Genomic DNA, 19,120 nt, shown 5'->3' on the forward strand with positions numbered 1-19,120 from the left:
TCTGAACGTTTTCGCTATCGCTACATAGCCGGCGTTAGCATTAAGAGCTGTTTACGAAACGTTCATCATCGAACTTCAACTTCATCGAAACCAACGCTAATGTTAACTCTTGTTTTGCTTCTATCAGTTTTATACTAAAGTTAGCATGCTAACCAAGCTAGCCCCCCCTGGCCCATCTCGTTACTTTCCAACTGGGACTCACTGTTCACTTCCTATCGAAGCTCTACAAATAGCTGTTCACTGTTTGTTTAATAATTCAAAATCAAATGTAAAAGGTAAAATAAAATTTTGTGGTGTTACTTAACTTATAAAAATACATTAAAACTTAAAAACATTTAAGCTAGCTAACCTGAAAACACCCTTTAGCATAAGAGTTTTAGCCAGCAAGCTAATGCTAACAACATTGGCTACCATACAGCTACTATTTTTAGGTAAGCTAGCTACCCACACAGTCCCATCATTGCTTTATTTTGAAAATAGGGAAAACATAAATGATTAAACTTGTGCCAAGGAGTTAAATAATAAATGAGCTAGTGAAAGATTTTTACACTTGTAGAGCTTTTACACCCTTTGATTCATCTGATAATTACTTTCTCGTAGAATTCAAGGACGATGTGTCATCCAGACCAAAACAGGAAAGCACTAGATTTGCATTTCAAAATTCAAAATTTGCTTAGTGTTTATTTTCCCAACAGTGAAGCAGTCAGTGTTTTTCAGCATGTCTAATTATCCCTGAATTTTACCACTAGTTAGGATTTTCAAGGTCATTAAGTTGCTGCAAACCCATGGTACTGCCACACAGGTGATTTCACTTATTTGGTTGATTAGTTGACTAACAGGACTATTTTCTACAAGATAAACCTTCACACAACATTGACAAATACGAAGTTGTAGACAATGACATGGCACCCACTACATTCATGGCTCATTACATTTGTGGCATAGGAAGCTTGTGAAAGGAAAATTAATAATTTAATAAATAAAATCTCACTCCAGACACATTTCTCTTTCTCTCTTCAAAAACACGGTTCGTACCAAGATACAATATAACCTCTAATTTTATCATGTGTGCATGACAATAGGTTATCAAATGTCAGATTGGGCCCTAATTACCAGCATAGCTTTGCCCACCTTCAGCCTGAGGAGAGGCCTAATTAGTTTAACTGAGAACACCTGTGAGGCTGAGCAGAACCTTTTCAAATCCACTAAAACACACCAGGAAGAACAGAATAATGCTAAAGGACATCACGTCTAACTTTTAATGATAGGTTTTTATAGTTATTTAAAGTATACATGAAAAATGTGATTTAATTAGTCTACAACATAATTCAATTCATTAAAAATGTAGAATTAAAATGAAAACACAATTTCAAAAGCAACCTGGATTGCAAACACCCCAATAGACTTGTGGTATTTGCAGGTAGTCGGTTGTGTGACATATTTCCAGTAGTTACCAACAGTTCCCACATGCCTGTTAGGTTTTATTTCATTTCCACATAAAGAATAATAAAAAAAAGTAGGACCATCCATACAGTAACAGTAACAACAGTGAAAAACAAACGCAAACTGAAGTAGATGAGAAGATTGATACCACTCTCATAACTACATGCTAAATATGAGGCTACAGCTAATAGGTGATTAGCTTAGTTTATGTTAGCCTAAAGGCTGATAAGGCTAATTTGTGGTTTTATGGGTATTATGTTCTTTCATGTGTTAAATATTGAGCTTTAGAGGTGCTGGTGGGCAAACTCTTTCATCTTTGGAGAAGATGCTGGTCCCAGCTTCATGTTTTAGTATACAGACAAGAGAGTGGCATCCATCTTCTCACCTAACTCTCAGCAGTAAAGCAAAAAGGTATATTTCCCCAAAAATCTTGAACTATTCCTTGAAGAAAGGAAGAAATGTCAGTTATGCAGCATCAGTCCCATCACTGTAATTAAGAGATTTCCTCTATTTCTATCTGTGTCTGTGGAGGTGCTGCCATCGCTGTGTTGTATTTGGACATGAACACACAACGTTCAGGTTATTGTTGCTGGTTATTGTTGGTCGCAGTGGAGGAAGAAGTACTTAGATACTTGAATACAAGTAAAGTACAAGTCAAAAGTATTAATAATTACAAAAATGTACTCAGAATATCAAAAGTAAAACTATTTATTATGCAGAAAAATGGCCCCATGAGTGTTGTATCATAATACGCCATCATTATTACATTTTACTGTAATTCATAACAAATAATAAATATGATAAAATTGTAATCTGCATAGTAAGTATGTTCTGATGTAAAAAGTACAGTATCTCCAGTGTAAAGAAACATTAAATCAGGATAAGGAAGTTAATGTACACATCGCCACTTACACCTGGACCTGTGTGTTGTGGTGGATTGTAGTGGCAGTATTAGGATAGCTGTGGATCAAGTGTGAGTTATGTGCTCTGAATATTTTGGCATTTTTCAGACACACTACCAGGTGGCTCATGAGAAGGTGGCGGGAAAGACCCAGCGTCCAAGAGATTAACAACTGCCAAAGTAACAGAGAGACATTGACCTTAAAATATATATCCCAAAAATACGACGTGAGACTCCCCAAAAAAACCCGTCTCTTCACGCCCCGAATCCCTTCCCAAAAATAAATACTGTCAGAGTGAACTGGTGTATCTCTCTTTGTGATTTAAAGTAAAAAGTAAAAGCCTGCTTCCAGCTCGGCTGCCTTGCTAATTGGCAGTTAGCTGATTGGCGCTCCCGTGGTGACCAGCTTGTAGTAGGCTCCCTTCAGGGCCATCAGCTGGTCGTGCGTCCCCTTCTCGATCACGAAGCCCCTGGACATGACGGCGATGATGTCAGAGTTCTGGATGGTGGACAGGCGATGGGCGATGACGATGCAGGTCCGGCCCTCTCTGGCTCTGTCCAGGGCTTCCTGCACGGTCTGTTAACAGGCGTGAAACACACACACACACAAACACACGTGAAGCGGACGTCACAGACTCTCACACACACACACACACACAGGCAGGAGCCACGACTGGTTCTCCCACACACTGCACACGCACCAGCCGCACAATTATAGCAATTTTACAATCACGCGTTGATTACTATCATTATAATGTTCCAGTGGATCGGCGCTGCAGAGGCCTCTTTGCTCCTCAGTGTGATTCAGACATTTGAGGTGGAGAAGCTACAGCACAGGCCCACAGACTATTCATCTTAAAGAGGCTCTACTGGAGGGCTGGGATGAACTGTGAGCTGCTGGTGATAATAATAGAGATGATGAATGATAATGATGTTAATGATAATAATAATTAACTGGCTGCTCTCCTTGCTCTCTGCGCCCAGAGAAAATCAGGCAGCTGCACTGCACTGTACTTCTACTGTGTGACGTGAGGCGAGCGGAGGCGTAGGTTACCTTCTCGCTCTCGGTGTCCAGCGCCGAGGTGGCCTCGTCCAGGAGCAGGATCTTGGGGTCACGGATGATGGCCCTGGCGATGGCGATGCGCTGCTTCTGACCTCGAGACAGCTGAGAACCCTGAGCGCCCACGTTGGTGTCGTATTTCTGCGGCAGGGAGAAAGATCAGTTCTATCTATATTAGATGCACAAGTGTTACCATGATCTCATTTTTCTTAATGAGAAAACTCAATGGAGGATAATGGTTATAGTTGTGGTTTATAACAGAGAACTGACCAGTTGAATCAGCTGCATCAGTTTTAATACACTTTTAATGATTTAATCGTTGTGATCGCAGCGGAGTTTGTCACTTTAACAACAAATTTGCATATCTCATTAATTTGCTGCTGGAAAATGGGTTTTCGTCGAGCTGATGAACCTTAAACCGTCGCCGCTGTCAGTCATCAAACCACAACTGTGCTCTCAGAGCCCAAAAATAGTCCATTACTTTCAAACCATTAGGCTACATAATTGTCAACTACAAAATATTAATGAATAAAACAAATTTTATAGTAATTTCTGGACGCCCCTTTGTGCTGTAGACGGGGTGCAGGTCTCTGAAGTTATCAGTTCCTTCCCTCCTATCTCCTATCTCCTTCCCTAAACACTTTTCCTCGACCTCCATGCAAAGATAAAGGAGAATTCATAAGAAAAGAACTGCGGTTTAAACCAACTTGATTTATAACACTGATGATAAATGCTCCTCTCCTGACGACAAACACAAAACAAACATGATTGAAATAGAGAAGCAGAAAGAGTCGAGCCATTAAAAAATAATTACATAAAAATAAGGAACTGAGGAAAGGATTTTTAACATTTTATACACATTTGTTAAGTAGAGAAAAATCATTTCTGTATGTAGTATTGTGTTAAGACGATGATGTCATTAACTATAAATGATGAGTCCTAACTGGATTTGAAAGAAGAAATCTATATTTATGGATTTGGACTTCCAGATAATCAGACATTAAATAGATGCTCTGTTTCTGCATTTACATGGTTTGTCTTCTCCTGCAGCAAGGAATTGTGGGACGGCAGAGGAGATAAGGATGGATGCTGCTCAGACACCTCCCCATCGCTCAGTTAGGAAGATGGTGAGTAAGCTCAGTCATGAATCATGATGTCATCCATAGCACAGAAGTAAACCCCGCCCCTTCCAGAAGCTCTACCCCCCCCCCAAACCCCCCCCCAACTCCCCCACCTGCACACCTGCTCCTCATTCCCCCATCAGTCACACCTGTCCCTCATTAACACAGTGTGTCCATAGACCAGCCTGTGTCTGTTTGCCTCTGCTGACTGACTGCATGCTGCCAGCCAGAATGAAATGAAATGAACCTCGCTTTGACCCCCCCCCCCCCAACATTAAAACACAAACTGCTCACGGTACCTCAGGAAGCGACATGACGAAGTTGTGAAGCTGGGCTTGCTTGGCGGCGGCGATGACCTCATTCATGCTGATTTCCCGGGAGTTGTCGCCGTACTTGATGTTCTCGGCGATGCTGCAGTCGAACAGGACGGGCTCCTGGGACACGATGCCAATCTTGGAACGCAGGAAGGGCACGTTGACACGAGTCGAGTCATGGCCATCAATCAGCTGCAAGAGGAAATAGATTTTTTACCATTAGTAGAAAGCAATGTAACAATCAAAGACTGGAAATACAATCCACTTAATGAGCTATCATGTGACAATCTCTACTGTAATTTCTCTCCTAACTACGCAGAGGTGATACTGTCCTTCTTAAATCTCAGACACAGAATCAGGACCGTGCGTTCGCAAACCACTTCCAACTCAATTAAGGCCATTTGAATCTTGGCAGTGATCCGTCGCTGGCACGAAGTCGAACCCCCGTCCTCTTTTAAAACACAGCCCAAAGTCAGCATAAACGTCTGACTGATAAATGATCTGGAGTGATATGAAATCCCTCAGTCGCAGAGTACACTGAGTGTCCAGTAATTATTCTTTGACTTTGACAAATTAGAGATTTCACTTTTATACACTGACATTCAAGGTACAACTCGAACCTCCTCACGGTGTAAGTTGAAAGCAGAAATGACATTTATTTCAAAGTAAGATGTCTGACATTTCAAAAACAAAACAAAACAAAAAGGTCACACATCTGCTGTGACAATACAGTGTTCCCTGGTTTAAAGTCAAATCTGTCACTTGCACATTTCCTCGTGTGAATATGTAAAGAATTAATCAGATTCTTCCTTTTCCTTATAAACCGTATGTTTGTGTATTCTTTACTTAAACCGGCAGTAACTGATTTTTACAGTAGAAATAAATAAACGCACCTTTAGGTTGATACTGTAACAAACAGCTTCCTGTTATCAGATCCAGCAGAGAGACGCAGTGAGCATGAATATAAACCTGCTGCTAGAGCTTTTCCACGTTTAAACGTCTAAAAACAACTCGACCTGTGTTATATATATTTTGTTGGAGCTGTGTTCTTTATAATCCCAAATGTTTGCAGTCATTTTTCAGTCATGTATTTTAACCAGATGAAGGATTTTATTCGTCAGACGTCTGGATCTGAAGTTATCAGAGACAAACAGCTGAGGAAATGTTAGACAGCTCAGCTCAGAGACGTCCTGTGTCAGCTGAACAGAAGAAGAAGACGACAAAGAGGAAGAAGACGAACAAGTTTAAGATGAAGAAGAAGACTTAAAGTAGTTAAAGTAAAAGTCTCCAAAAGTTATACATCACTATTGGGTTATTTTATCATAAATCAATTGAGTTTAATTAGCATTTTGTAGAGACAGATTATTCTAATTACTGGTTAAATCTATAACAGTGTCATATTTGAACAAGCTAATCACGTTTCGTATGTAAATCATAATAAAGTACCAGCTGTCACTTAAATGTAGTAAAGAAGAAAAACTGAATCTGCATAAAGAGGAAATACTCAGTTAAAGTACTTGTACCATTTCCAGTCTATACTCTGCAGCCATTCATAAATCACACTCAGAGAACATGTCCTCCTCACCACTCGGCCGTGGTCGGGATCGTAAAACCTCTCCAGCAGCTGCACGCTGGTGCTCTTCCCACAGCCGCTGCTGCCCACGAAGGCCAGCGTCTGGCCGGGCTTCACCGACACATTCAGCCCATTCAGGACCTGGATGTCTGGCCTGGTGGGGTAGGTGAACTTACAGTCGATGAACTCGATGTTCCCTTGGAAGTTATCCTGGAAGCAGAGTGGAGGGAGGCGGGGGGAGGGAGGGAGGGAGGGAGGGAGGGAGGCCGGAAAGAGCACAAAGGTCACAGAGGGTTTGTTTGTGTGTTAGACTCTCCAGTTACACTCCTTTTTTTATTTATCATCATTCACCTCTTTAATGTTCTGGTGTTTACAGGAGGTGATTTCTCTTTTTTGGGATGTATGATATAAACATCTCTCTCACATGACTGATGTGAAATTAACCAGAAAAGCAATAAGACTTGGATCTGAAGGATCTGAATCCACCATGGAAGGAAGAGTCATCCCCTCAGCGCTCGGCGTGACGGCGTAGATCATGTAAAATAACATATGCCCTCATACCCATTTGTCTCCCTTGGCGCTGTAGACGCTGATCTGAGGCACGCGGTCCAGCAGCTGGAAGAAACGTGCGGCTGAAATCTTGGCCTTGGCGTAGTCGGGGGTGTAGGAGGAGGCTCTGCCGAGGGCTGTGCCGCTGGTGACGATGGCTGAGATGACCCTGCCGAGGAAAACCAATGTGCTGTGAATGTACTGCTCCACCACAACAGGAGGGTTTCATGTTGTCTTGTCCAAATCAAAGACAATGATTTTTATTTTTCATGGCACCATTTTCAGCTAGAAATATAAGAATTAATAATCCTGATCTTACTACATGGGATATTTGCAATAATTAACTGGAATTACTTAGTTACAGCGTTGAATAATGGCCAGGAGATTATGATGTCACAGTGAAGTTGACCTTTGACCCTTTGTTTATAAAATGTCATCACTTCATTTTATCCTTTTTAGACATTTGAGTTAAATCGTGTCATAATTTGTGTACGAATTTGGGATTTATGGCCAAATACGTGATTTGTGAAGTCACAGTGACCTTGACCTTTGACCTTTTCCCACCAAATTCCAACGGGATCATCCTTGGGTGAAAGTGGACAATTGTGCTGAATTTGAAGAAATTCCCTCAAGGCGTTACTGAGGTAACGCAAGGCAAAAAAAACATGTTTTGTGAGGTCACTGCAACCTTGACCTTTGACCTTTCGCCACCAAAATTGAATTAGTTCATCCTTGAGTGCTAATTGATGCTTCTGCAAAAATTTGAAGAAGTTCCCTGAAGGCGTTACTGAGATATCCATAAAAAATATATGAAGCGTATAAAATAATCCTCTCACCTGAACACCAGGCTGAAGTGAAGCCCCTCCTGTCGCACCAGGTAACCTCCAAACCTGTAGGAGGCGGAGTTAGTCAGGAAGACGACGCACTGGGCGAAGCCGTAGCACGCTCCGTACACGTTGGCTTTCTTCAGGGCCGCCTGGTACGGAGCGTCGAGCTGGGCTTCGTACATGTCCACGAAACTCCTCTCCTTCCCCAGACCCGCGATGGTGCGGATGTTGTTCAGGGCCTCGCCAGAAATCTGCAAACAAAGGGTTGAAATTCTGATTATAACAGATTATACGAAACAAAGACCGGACGGCCGAAGCCGCTCCTGATTCTTATGTGTTTTTAAAGTGTGGAGACGGATGGGCTATAGATAAAGCATTTGCACTGTTCTTATCTATATCCTATTTTATGCTGCTGCAGTAAGCCAATTTCCCCCCATAGGGATCATTAAACTTTCATCTAATCCACTTTATTTGGAAGGGTGGGGTTTAGTGCATCGGGATAATTAAGATAGCGTAAAGGAAGTTCACAGCAAATTGACTTTTGAATACTTTTTCTTTTGATTTGAACTTTCTGGCTCTCACTGTATTGTCCTGGGGTTTTCTTCTTTTTTTTTTTATCATTTATTTTTTTATCAGCTGTGCTTTTCAGTACCATGGCTGCATTATAAGCATGGGTGGCCCCCCCTCCCCCCCTCAAGTAGGAATTGAGCCCGACAGCGTTAGCTCCGTGACCAACTCAGCAAATTACAGGAGCACCTAATAAAATGCTTTTGTACCTAAGATCTGAGTTCAGCTGTGGGGCTGTGCAGAGTTTCGCTCGGCGGTGTGAAGGAGAGGAAACTGGAGACGAAAACAGACACTGATGTTGAGCTTCCTCTTCCCTGCTGTCAGGAGTCACCTGACAGTTTACCATCACTCTACTATACACAATACTGCAGGTGTGGTGTTTTCCAGGGTTTGAATTATGATGTAAAAACAACAGATCAAGGGTGTTGAAACAATCCTACTTACCTGTAATTGTAAATATTAGAATATGTTTCTATTAGAATCTTGTATTACCAGGATTTCACACACCCCTAAAGTGGACCGTACCATTTCTAAGCCTCGAGCATAGCTGAACATCTCTTTTGCTAGCTAGCTTGTTTAATACACTTTATTACCTCTGGATTCGATTGTGTTAAATATCTATGGATGGACACTAATGCTAGCTAGCTTCTAACTTTAGCAAGTTAGCAATGCTGGCAATATAAAATGTGATCTTATATGAGCAAGCGCTGGTGCTCAGTCATGAGCAGTGAAAAATGGAGGATTAGTTGTTGCAGAGAAACGTTTTCACGTCAGTATAGAGTTTATTATTTCATGTTAATAGTCTTTTGTGTGTCTGTTGGTGGTTTAGTTCGTCTTTTAACTTTTTGGCTGGACCACAGCAGCGAGGGTCAGCCCTAAAAAGCCAGATGTCACTGACTGACTGACTGAGTGATCATATTTCCACCATTGGTCAGCTAAGCGCCACGTGAGAGGAAATATTGTACTTTCCACTCCAGTACATTTATTTGAAGGCTTTAGTTAAAGAAGATCCTGTAGGGATTGTGACCCTGATTGTGTTTTCTAACAAGAGGCCGATAAACAGACGGGAGGACGGTTGGTATCTGACCCGTCCGGCGGCCTCCATCGCCGCCTTGTCCTGCTTCGCGAAGCCCGTGAGCATCTTGGCCTGGAAGCCGCCTGACAGAGCGATGAACGGCAGGAAGCACAGGATGAGCATCGTGAGCTTCCAGCTGAAGTAGAAGGACATGAGGACGGCCACGCCGATGTTGGTCAGGGAGTTGACGATCATGCCGATCTGCGAGCCCGTGGCCTGATTGGAGGAGGGGGAGGGGGACAAAAGGGGAAAGAAGGATGGTGTTACCTGACTCAGTGTGCTTCACACTTGTTTAAAAAACGTGCTGCAGAGCTGCAATATTGGGAACAAATTTCACCTTATCAGGCCTTTCAGATTAAACCATAATTCTTTCATTGAATCTGGGACTTTTCAGAATATTTTTCACCATATTTTTTACACCGAGGCTGCAACTCACCCCTTGAACTTGCGAGGCATCAGTCGCCAGGCGTGTGGTCAGAGCTCCAGGGCTGTTCCTGTGATCATCAAACCAGCCGATCTCTTGGCCCAGCATGGCGTGAAAGCCCAGCCGCCGCAACCTTCGGGTCAGCAGCTCTCCAGACTTCGAGAAAGCGTAACCCTGGAGACACACGCGCACAAAGTATTTTTATTAAAGCAAAATACCCCGACAGTGATCTTCAACACAGAGTAATGCATCAGTAATATGGAAAGCCAGGGGTCTGAACTCTGAATTACAGAACAATTCCTCTGCAGGATGGGGGGGGTGGTGATCTTATTCATCCCAGGAAGATATTAATTTACCAAAATAAAAGCAGTCTCTTTTGACTTTCCCCCCAACCTTGAACACAAGCGGGGTGGGGTGGAGGGTGGAGGGTGGGGGGGGGGCGGCAGCAGAGAGGAACTAGAGCAATCAGTCTTGTTAAAGCAGCTCGCTTCTCTACCTGCAGCATCTGGGTGAAGAAAGAGACCACGCCGACCATGACAAAGAACAGGCAGATGCTATCAATCTCCTTCCTCTGAGCCACGGGGTCTGTTACCGAGAACGTCTGCACACACACACACACACACACACACACACACACACACACACACACACACACACACACACAAACACACACAAACGCATGTTATTGTGGACCACCATGCACATAGTGGCTCTGAGGCTTTTTGAAATTAGGTTTAATTTTTTAAGAAACGTCTAATTGGACTTTACGGCTAAGATCTGGCTGAACAGCAGAGAGTAGACGGGGTTGACTCCTCCGTTTATTGCAGCTCCGAAGGATCCGAACAGCATGTAGGGCCACTCGGGCGTGTTGTACTTCAGGATCCTGGCGACGGGAGCGGGCTCCACATGTTCCTCCTCCTCCTCCTCTGGGATGGCGTCCTGAGGCGTTCACACAGACAAACACACATCAGTCAAACAAGCGGTTTCCACTCCCCAACAGGAGGGAATCATTGGATGCAAACACACACACACACACACCTTGGATTTGTCGGCCTGTGAAACGGCGTAGGCTCTGGGGCCGAGCTCTCCGACAATGGGAACCGAGGACTCTGGGACCAGGTTGGACAGCTGGGAGCGGGACCGCTGGCGGATCGACGCTCTGGGAAAAACAAGAAGTGGTTTCTGAGCTGATGAATCTACGTGAGGACGCTGCTGTTGTTCTTCCTGCGCTCCGGTGATAGTGTTGAAGTAAATGTAATGGGGCAATTAAAGTAAATTAAGGTACTAGTTTCTGCCACGACACGAGTCCATTTTAGCCACAAAACAACTACTGTAAGAATCCAATTAAGATGCTCAGTCAGGAAATTATACACAAGTGAGCAAATGAGCAAGTAATGAAGGACGGGAGGTGATGGGAAACCTTAAACTGGCTCTGTAGCTGCCCGCTCTGGACAGACTCAGCCCCTGCGGCTCGTCCTCGGTGTCAGCCACTGATGGAGGAAACACAAACACGAGGGCGACGGTCGCAATCAGCACGTCTGTCTGGTGTCTGGGATTTTAGATGGGAGCAAAAACAAAGTTGGACCTACTTTGTCGAGCCTTCTCGTTCAGGGCCTTGTCTCCTTGACTCTGCAGGGTCACAAGGGTGAAGTAGACCCCCTTCCTCTCCAGCAGCTCGCCGTGTTTGCCCCTCTCCACGGCCCGGCCGTGCTCAAAGCCGACGATCACGTCGGCGTTCTTTATGGTGGACAGCCGGTGAGCGATGGAGATGGTGGTGCGACCCATGCGAACCTACGACAGATATCAGGTTTATACCAGTGTTTCATTCATCACTTCTTCTTTAGTTTCTTTAGTCTGTGTCCATGTGTAGTGTGATTATAGATCAGCTCTAGCTTCTATATTAATACTGTGAAAGTATCAAAGCCTCAGTCCACAGAGAAATGCACACAGCCTGTATTCAGAAACTGAGCCTTAAAACCAGCCGTCAGGACTTCCTGTAACTTTGTGATGTCACAACTATACAGTCACCGCTCTCAGCCACGCCCACCTATATTTCTTATTGGATGACTCAGAGAACAGGGTGACTCCTGCACACGGACCAGTCACACTTACTTTATCCAAGGCCTCCTGGACTACAGCCTCGCTCTCGTTGTCGAGGGCAGAGGTCGCCATGTCCAGCAGCAGGATACGAGGATTCCTGACCAGCGCTCGAGCAATGGCGATACGCTGCTTCTGCCCTCCGCTCATCTGACCTCCACCCTCCCCCACCAAGGTGTCGAATTTCTATCAAGTTTAAAATGACACAACATGACAGTTATTCGTCTTATCGGTTGTTTATAATTCCTGAAACTGAGACTGTATTTGCCGCCGCTCCACCTGCGGCATGTCCATGATGAAGTTGTAGGCGTTGGCCTCCTTGGTGGCGGTGATGATGTCCTCCATGGAGACGCCGGGGCGCCCGTAGCGTATGTTCTCGGCGATGGTGGTGGCGAACAGCACGGGCTCCTGCTCCACAATGCCAATCAGAGAGCGCAGCCACTGGATGTTCAGCCCTCTGATGTCATGGCCGTCCAGGGTCACCTGAGACGGAGGACGCAGAGAGCAGCATGCGTTTGCAGAATTGATGGATGATGCTATTAAAGCACCCTGCCGCTTTAATGTGAATCCCTCAAATGATAAGGTTGTTAGTCTACAAGAGTCTATTTCCTTCTCAAGCAGCAGAAAGGAATAAGAGAGTAAGGTGTGTGAAGATCTCTAATTCCAGTAGAAGTGAAAAATGAGGCTGTTAGGATCCATCGGCTGAATAATGAAACAGATTATCATGTACTTCTAAAACCCTCAGGGGATGGTTATTTTTGAAACTTAAAAGGAAGGAGGTGGCAGCTCGTGTGTCGAGGGAATCGTCAATCTCAGGAGTTGACAAGAGGAGCGTGAATCACAGTAGATTACAGTAGAGAGACCTGGTCTCCGGTTTACCATGCCCTCCTTGGGGTCGTAGAAGCGCTGGATGAGTTGAACAGCCGTACTCTTCCCGGCCCCGCTCGGACCGACGAAGGCCGTGGTCTCCCCGGACTTCACGGCGACGCTGAGCTGGTCCAGGATCTGAGGAGAGGTGACACCGAAGCTGAATCCCATCCTACCCACATGATAACTGAAACTGTGGAAGCGCTCAAGTACCTTGACTTCGGGTCTGGATGGGTAGTAGAAGGTCACATTGTGAAACTCAATATCTCCTTTGACCCTGTCGAGTTTATATCCGGCCTCGGACAAACAGTCGATCTCCGGCTCCTGGTGAAAGACACGTTTCAAAGATGAGACTTGTCTCATCCTGCGGAAATACAGCAGTGACATTTATAACGGCAACACCTCCTCACTCTGTCAATGGTCTCAAAGATGATGGTGGCGGCGCCGCGGCCTGCGGCGAACGCCTCCAGACACGGAGAGGCCTGCCCCAGATTCATGGCCGCGATCAGAACACCAAAAAACACCTGGGATGGAGAGGTCAGAGGTCAACGTGTTACAGCTGCAGAAACGAGTGCAAGACACAAATTAGTTTTATTTTTCAAACTGAGGAACAAGAAGTGAGATTTTTTTTTTTTTTTATCAAAGCAGCACTTTTTAGTTTTATCTTCCTCTGTTTTTTCCATTTAAGTGATAAAGACTGAAAAAAGGAGAGAGCGGTAAAATGCAGAAAATGAAAGGAGACAAGAAAATGGTGCATTTGATGAGCAGGAGAAATGTTATTCCCCCTGTTGCTCCAGTGCTCTTCAGCCAGTAAATATAGAGACTGTAATGAACAAAAACAAACACAAACAACAAAAAAAAAGAGCTTATTTTCTCATTAGACCTGCAGCAGTGTTCCCGGTGTGTACTCCCCAGTGTCCACCACCAGACTGGAGCCGTACCAGAAGGCCAGACCGTAGCACAGGAAGATGATCAGCCACATGTATCCGGTGAAAAAGCCCATGATCAGACCCTTCCTGATGCCCCAGCGCTGAGCTGAGATCAGGTTCCTGTCGTACCTGTAGAGGAGGAGAGGAGCGCCACTCAGCTGCAGAAGCAAAACAACAAGTAAAAACAAAGTGCGTCGTACTGTGATTTTGTTTTTTGCGTACTCCACCTTTGCACCTCTTTTGTCTCTCCACCAAAAGCAGCCACAGTCCTGATGGAGGAGAGGACTTCGTCGGCTACGGCTCCAGCTTTAGCGTAGGCCTGCAGCTCCATCCCTGTTAGCTTAGCTACGAACTAGACTCAGGAGGGGAGGGGGGGGTGAGAACGTTAACAGAGAAGAAGTGGATGGAGTCAAGTCAAGTGAAGAAATGAAGCGTAGTCTCACCAGAGCCATGAGACCGGCTCCGACACCGATGAGCGGACTCGCTGCGACAATCACCAGCGTTAACTTCCATCCTTTCACGAAGCCAATGCAGAAGCCGCAGACGAAGGTGGTGAAGCGCTGCAAGAAAATGGCGACTTGATCCGCGATGGCGTCGTTGATCTTGTTGATATCACTGTAACACAGACACGGCCGCTGTAAGACACACACACACACACACACACACACACAGCCGATGCTCTGGAAACGCGCGGCGAGACAGGAAGTCAATGGTTCTGACCACTCACTCCGACATGCGGGTGTTGAGCTCGCCCACGGAGGTGCAGTCGAACCAGCCGATCTCCATCCTCATCACTTTGCTGAAGTACCTCTTCCTGATGAGCTGGATCTGCCGGGCAGCGGCCGTCACCCACAGGGAGATCTGTCAGCGCGAAAAGAGACGGTGTCATGACCTCTGACCTCTGACCTCCTTCAGAAGGCCACTGCACCAATTCTACACGATAACGTTCAGGTCATGCGACATGAGGTGAAAACAGTTGCACGTGTTTGTAAAAGCTTGTGGCAGCAGGGGGAGGATTTAAGACGTCGCACGATCCCCCTGTAAGGTTTGATAGCGAGGATCTAATCAGATTGTGTCATGTTGGGTTTATTTGCATTAAAGACGAACCTGGAAGTATCCCAGCAAGAACACAGCCGCTCCGATTCCAACATAATAGAAGGCAAATAGAGTCATTTCATATTCGATGTCAAGAATCCTGAAAGTCAACACACACACACACACATACACACACACACACACAGTGGATAAACCGTCAAGGGGAGAACAAAACCACATACACACTTAAACACTCATCTAGGACCTTTAATATTACATCTTACACTATATTTGGTGTTGAAGAAAGCAGCCCTCATGCATTTCTCACAACCCACTTACCCACACGGCCTGCCCTTCAGCGGTGTGAGCATCTCCCATGTTGAATTGTTCATGATGCTCCAGCCCGACTGGTTGTGCATCGTGATGAGGCCGCCGGTGTAGTTCCTCCTCCACTGGATAGTGTTGTTGACGCACTCCTTCCTGTCGTCGCTCAGCTCGTTGAGCTCGATGTCGTACTCGATGAAGGTGTCGGTGAGCAGGCCGAACACCAGCAGCATGAGCGGCTGGGCCGAGCCGTGCAGCACCGCGCACACGCTGCCCACCACCATCATCAGCGTCTCGTTGCACGTGGCAAAGCGGAACTGGGGGGGGGGGGTGCAAAACACACTCGCATCAGATGGACAAATCTCAGAAAGCAAGTTCTGCTCTGAAGTGAGTGAATGTGTTTTACCAGCTGAAAGAAGCCGACTCGTATCGCTGGTTGCTCTTCTTTTCCCTGAGCTCTGTTTGGAATAGAAGGCCGATCAGTTCATGTATATGAGGTGAATGTAATTGAGTATCCAGAGACTCTGTTCTACTATATTTCACTCACTTCACATCCTCCTTGGAAGCCATGGTCCTGCATGGAAGAAAAGAGAGTGCAGTGTGAGCTGCTGCACATATCCTCTGGGTAACACTTTATAATAAGGCTACAAAAGACATGCTTAAGAAATGCATGATGATTTAATGCATGATTTAAAGCAGGATGTATTATGAATTCCTGCTGCTCATGATTAATAGATGATGAAGTCACAATGACTTTATATCATTAGTCAAGGCTTAATGTGTCATCAAATAATGATTTTAACGATTTTCAATTTACAGTTTCTTCATACATCAACTTTTAGTTTAATTGAGTTTCTATTAAGTGCGGAGAGAGCCCACTGCACTGCGACATAAGAAATACAAACGCACCTCAAATACTGTGCAACCTGCAGCATTCCTGCGTTTATATTTCTAAATACTAATGTCAGATTCTCCTTTTTTTTGCAGTTTGCTTTTGTTTAATCTATTCACACATTTTCTCAAGTTGTATTGAGCCTTAAGACCCTTTATAATTAAGTACTAACAAATTACATAAACTCTTCAGCATGTGATGTGTAACCTTATCATGAAATGTTAGCTATTCTCTGATACAGCAGTTATAGCATTTATCTTCCTCATCTCATCTGAGACGCTGTAAACAAAAGCACATACACACATGTAAATAAACAGACCTGCGTATGTAGGTTACACACCTACACACAAGCACATGGACGTCAGCCACAGAGATAAAAGATTAATCTTTCTAGTAATTAAAACTCACCAGACTCGTGTGTATGTACATGTATATATATATTATAGACATACTGTATGTTACATAAATATAAATCCATCCTAAAGCCTGTCAGTATATGTTGATATTATATAAAAAAAGTCAGAGAAGAAGATGGGAAGATAGACATTAAAATGAATAAGAAAAACATATATATGCATATAGAATTTTTATATGTATGTTGTTTTAATAAACTTATCTAAACCAAATATACATCGTTAACATATATAGTCCATGTAAAAATCCATCATATAGATATTTTAATGTATATACAAATGTCACTATGGGTATATATGTGATGATAGTATGACATATATGGCAACATCACTCTGCGTATAGTGACATACTGTATGTCATATATTACATTTCTGTATGGGAGAATCATATACATATAAGATATTGTACTTACATATAGGAGCCGGCTGGTTCTGCAACACAAGAATTAAATATGCATTACATTTTTCAAAATAAAACATCCATACAACCATAATATTCTATCTGAATTAAATGAATTATAACATTTTTATGTTGGAGATTTTTTCTTCGATGAAGCATCAACTCTGTCAAGAAAATCAGACATAATGGTTCATTACCATCATCTGAAACCTCATAGCTGTGGTTCTCCTGTCCCAGTTTTTTAATGCTCTGCAGTTTTACTGATCCAGTCGGCATGTTGACGCATCTTGGAGAAGCAAAGAGAAAACTAATTTCAGATGTTCAAAAGCAGAATAATTAGTGTGTGACATGTCATGTCAAAATTCAAATCCAACCAGAAAGTACATTTATTTAGCTTTTTAAAACAGCCATCCACCTTTGAGGTAAAACTCACCAACACGTTTCCTTTACAGAGGAAATTATCCTTGATTGAAACTGGTCATAAAAAAAGGAGTCAAGTCGGATTAAACCAGTAGCACCAGCAGCGCTCCTACTCTCCAGTATCCTGACATCCAGTTATGTCTCCTAGTTAGCTGTGGTAGTAGTTGTGGCAGCTTGTCACCTGTGTATAGGACAACACTGTGTACCTTAGCAGCAATACACGTGCTCTTATTGAACAGGAATTTGGCTTGGCTGGAACTCGGGGTCAGAGTGTTTTGTTTGAGGGTAAGTGTCCTGTCGGTTTATGCTGCTGAACAAGTCAGTGACCTCGACAGAGCAAACATTTTATACCTGCAGAGGCTCTGCACGCCTTCTGCATTATGAGTGATGCATCCACACAGCTGAAAGCTTTAAATGAATATTATGCAATCCTTTTTTTTATTTATTTTTTCATTACAATCTTTAGAATCCTTCATTTTATGAATAATATGTGTGTGTAAAAGAAAACCTTGAGTAAGGAAACACTGAAATGAAATCCAATTGATTATGTAAATGCTTAAATTACAGTACACTGGATTATTACGTTAGCTTGCCAAGTGGATAAGAAGCAGCATATAAACCAAACTGATTCAACAGTGACAGATGGTTGAAGGACTTTTTGGACTGTGGAAACAACTCAGTTCTTCAAGTGTATGACAAGAGATTTGATCGACCCTGAGACTTCGTAAGGTCCTTATTAATGTAAGGATTAATGGGATTTAAGCAAAAACCAGAGGCTTTACTGAACTATTTTCCAATTATTTTAAAGGCTACAGTGGAGTCTGAGAATTATGGGTGGAAGTGATACTACCAATACAAAGTGTTTCTTAGATTATCAATACTGCGAAATAGGATCAACATTAAAGGTCCCATATAGTGTAAAGGCCTCTGTCCATGTGTAGTGTGATTATAGATCAGCTCTAGCTTCTATATTAATACTGTGAAAGTATCAAAGCCTCAGTCCACAGAGAAATGCACACAGCCTGTATTCAGAAACTGAGCCTTAAAACCAGCCGTCAGGACTTCTGCAACTTTGTGATGTCACAAAAAAGCAGCCACCGCTCTAGAACTTAATGTTTGATTTGACGAAACAAAGCTGTAAATAGTAATTATTCTATTATTATTATTGTTATTCCTTAAGTTATAAATGCTACATCAGTCTTGTAACACATTAAACCCTCCCCATTATCTAATCCACTAGCTAATAACGCCGTCGTTAGCAGTCTCTTAAAACAAGACTATGTGACTTTTAAAAGATGAAATAACACATTGTTTTTCTCACAAAATAAAAGCTTAATACTAAAGCTTAAAACAATAAAACACACTCTTTCTTAATTCAGTACAGTCAGGAGTTTTGCGACTACAGCCTTACTTAGGCCGGTATGAAGAGTAGTACATGATGGCTAATGTTATAGCTAATGTTAGCAAACATAGGTAGGCTATATATTTCTATAAAAACATACATTACTGATTCAGTTTGATGGCTTAATGACTGTTCTTTACTTTTGCTAGTGTTACATTATGCTTGCACATTAAACATTATCCTGTAATCATCACACTGCTGCACAAAAGTTACAAATATAAACGTTAAATAGCCTTTACAGTTAGCTTACATACAGTTTTAAATGCTGCTCTAAACATGTGAGCATGAGTGGAGGCTGGGTGGAGGTGTTGTGACCTTTAAAAATGCTGCCCTGGAGGTTAGTGCCCTCTTCCTACTCGACTTCCTCAGCTTCATAGATAAGTCATTTTTTTTTCACGCGTTATTTTCATTCGGCTCTCAGCAAATCACTGCAGGTTTCAAATACACACAAAAACTCCCACACTAAACGGACAAAATGAAGGCTTCT

General features: G+C 43.4%; 1 protein-coding gene across 1 annotated transcript; it reads right to left on the minus strand.

The window, feature by feature from the left end:
- Positions 1-678: 678 nt before the first annotated feature.
- LOC111222681 (bile salt export pump-like) lies at positions 679-17,324 on the minus strand. Its single transcript, XM_022746482.1, has 29 exons — positions 17,245-17,324; positions 17,009-17,097; positions 16,825-16,843; positions 15,654-15,680; positions 15,513-15,564; positions 15,122-15,423; positions 14,855-14,942; positions 14,475-14,608; positions 14,191-14,362; positions 13,975-14,099; positions 13,702-13,876; positions 13,229-13,342; positions 13,032-13,142; positions 12,831-12,956; positions 12,231-12,434; positions 11,967-12,137; positions 11,444-11,645; positions 11,275-11,344; positions 10,893-11,013; positions 10,623-10,793; positions 10,351-10,455; positions 9,867-10,028; positions 9,443-9,646; positions 7,798-8,039; positions 6,974-7,130; positions 6,425-6,622; positions 4,825-5,031; positions 3,399-3,545; positions 679-2,921 (listed from the first exon to the last, which is right to left on the minus strand). Exons 2-29 carry the CDS (start codon positions 17,085-17,087, stop codon positions 2,721-2,723), a joined length of 4,086 nt encoding a protein of 1,361 aa, XP_022602203.1. The 5' UTR covers positions 17,088-17,097; positions 17,245-17,324; the 3' UTR covers positions 679-2,720.
- Positions 17,325-19,120: the final 1,796 nt, after the last annotated feature.

This window comes from Seriola dumerili, unplaced genomic scaffold, assembly GCF_002260705.1.
Source record: "Seriola dumerili isolate Sdu_G_001 unplaced genomic scaffold, Sdu_1.0 BDQW01000105.1, whole genome shotgun sequence".
In the NCBI taxonomy this organism is placed as follows: domain Eukaryota; kingdom Metazoa; phylum Chordata; class Actinopteri; order Carangiformes; family Carangidae; genus Seriola; species Seriola dumerili.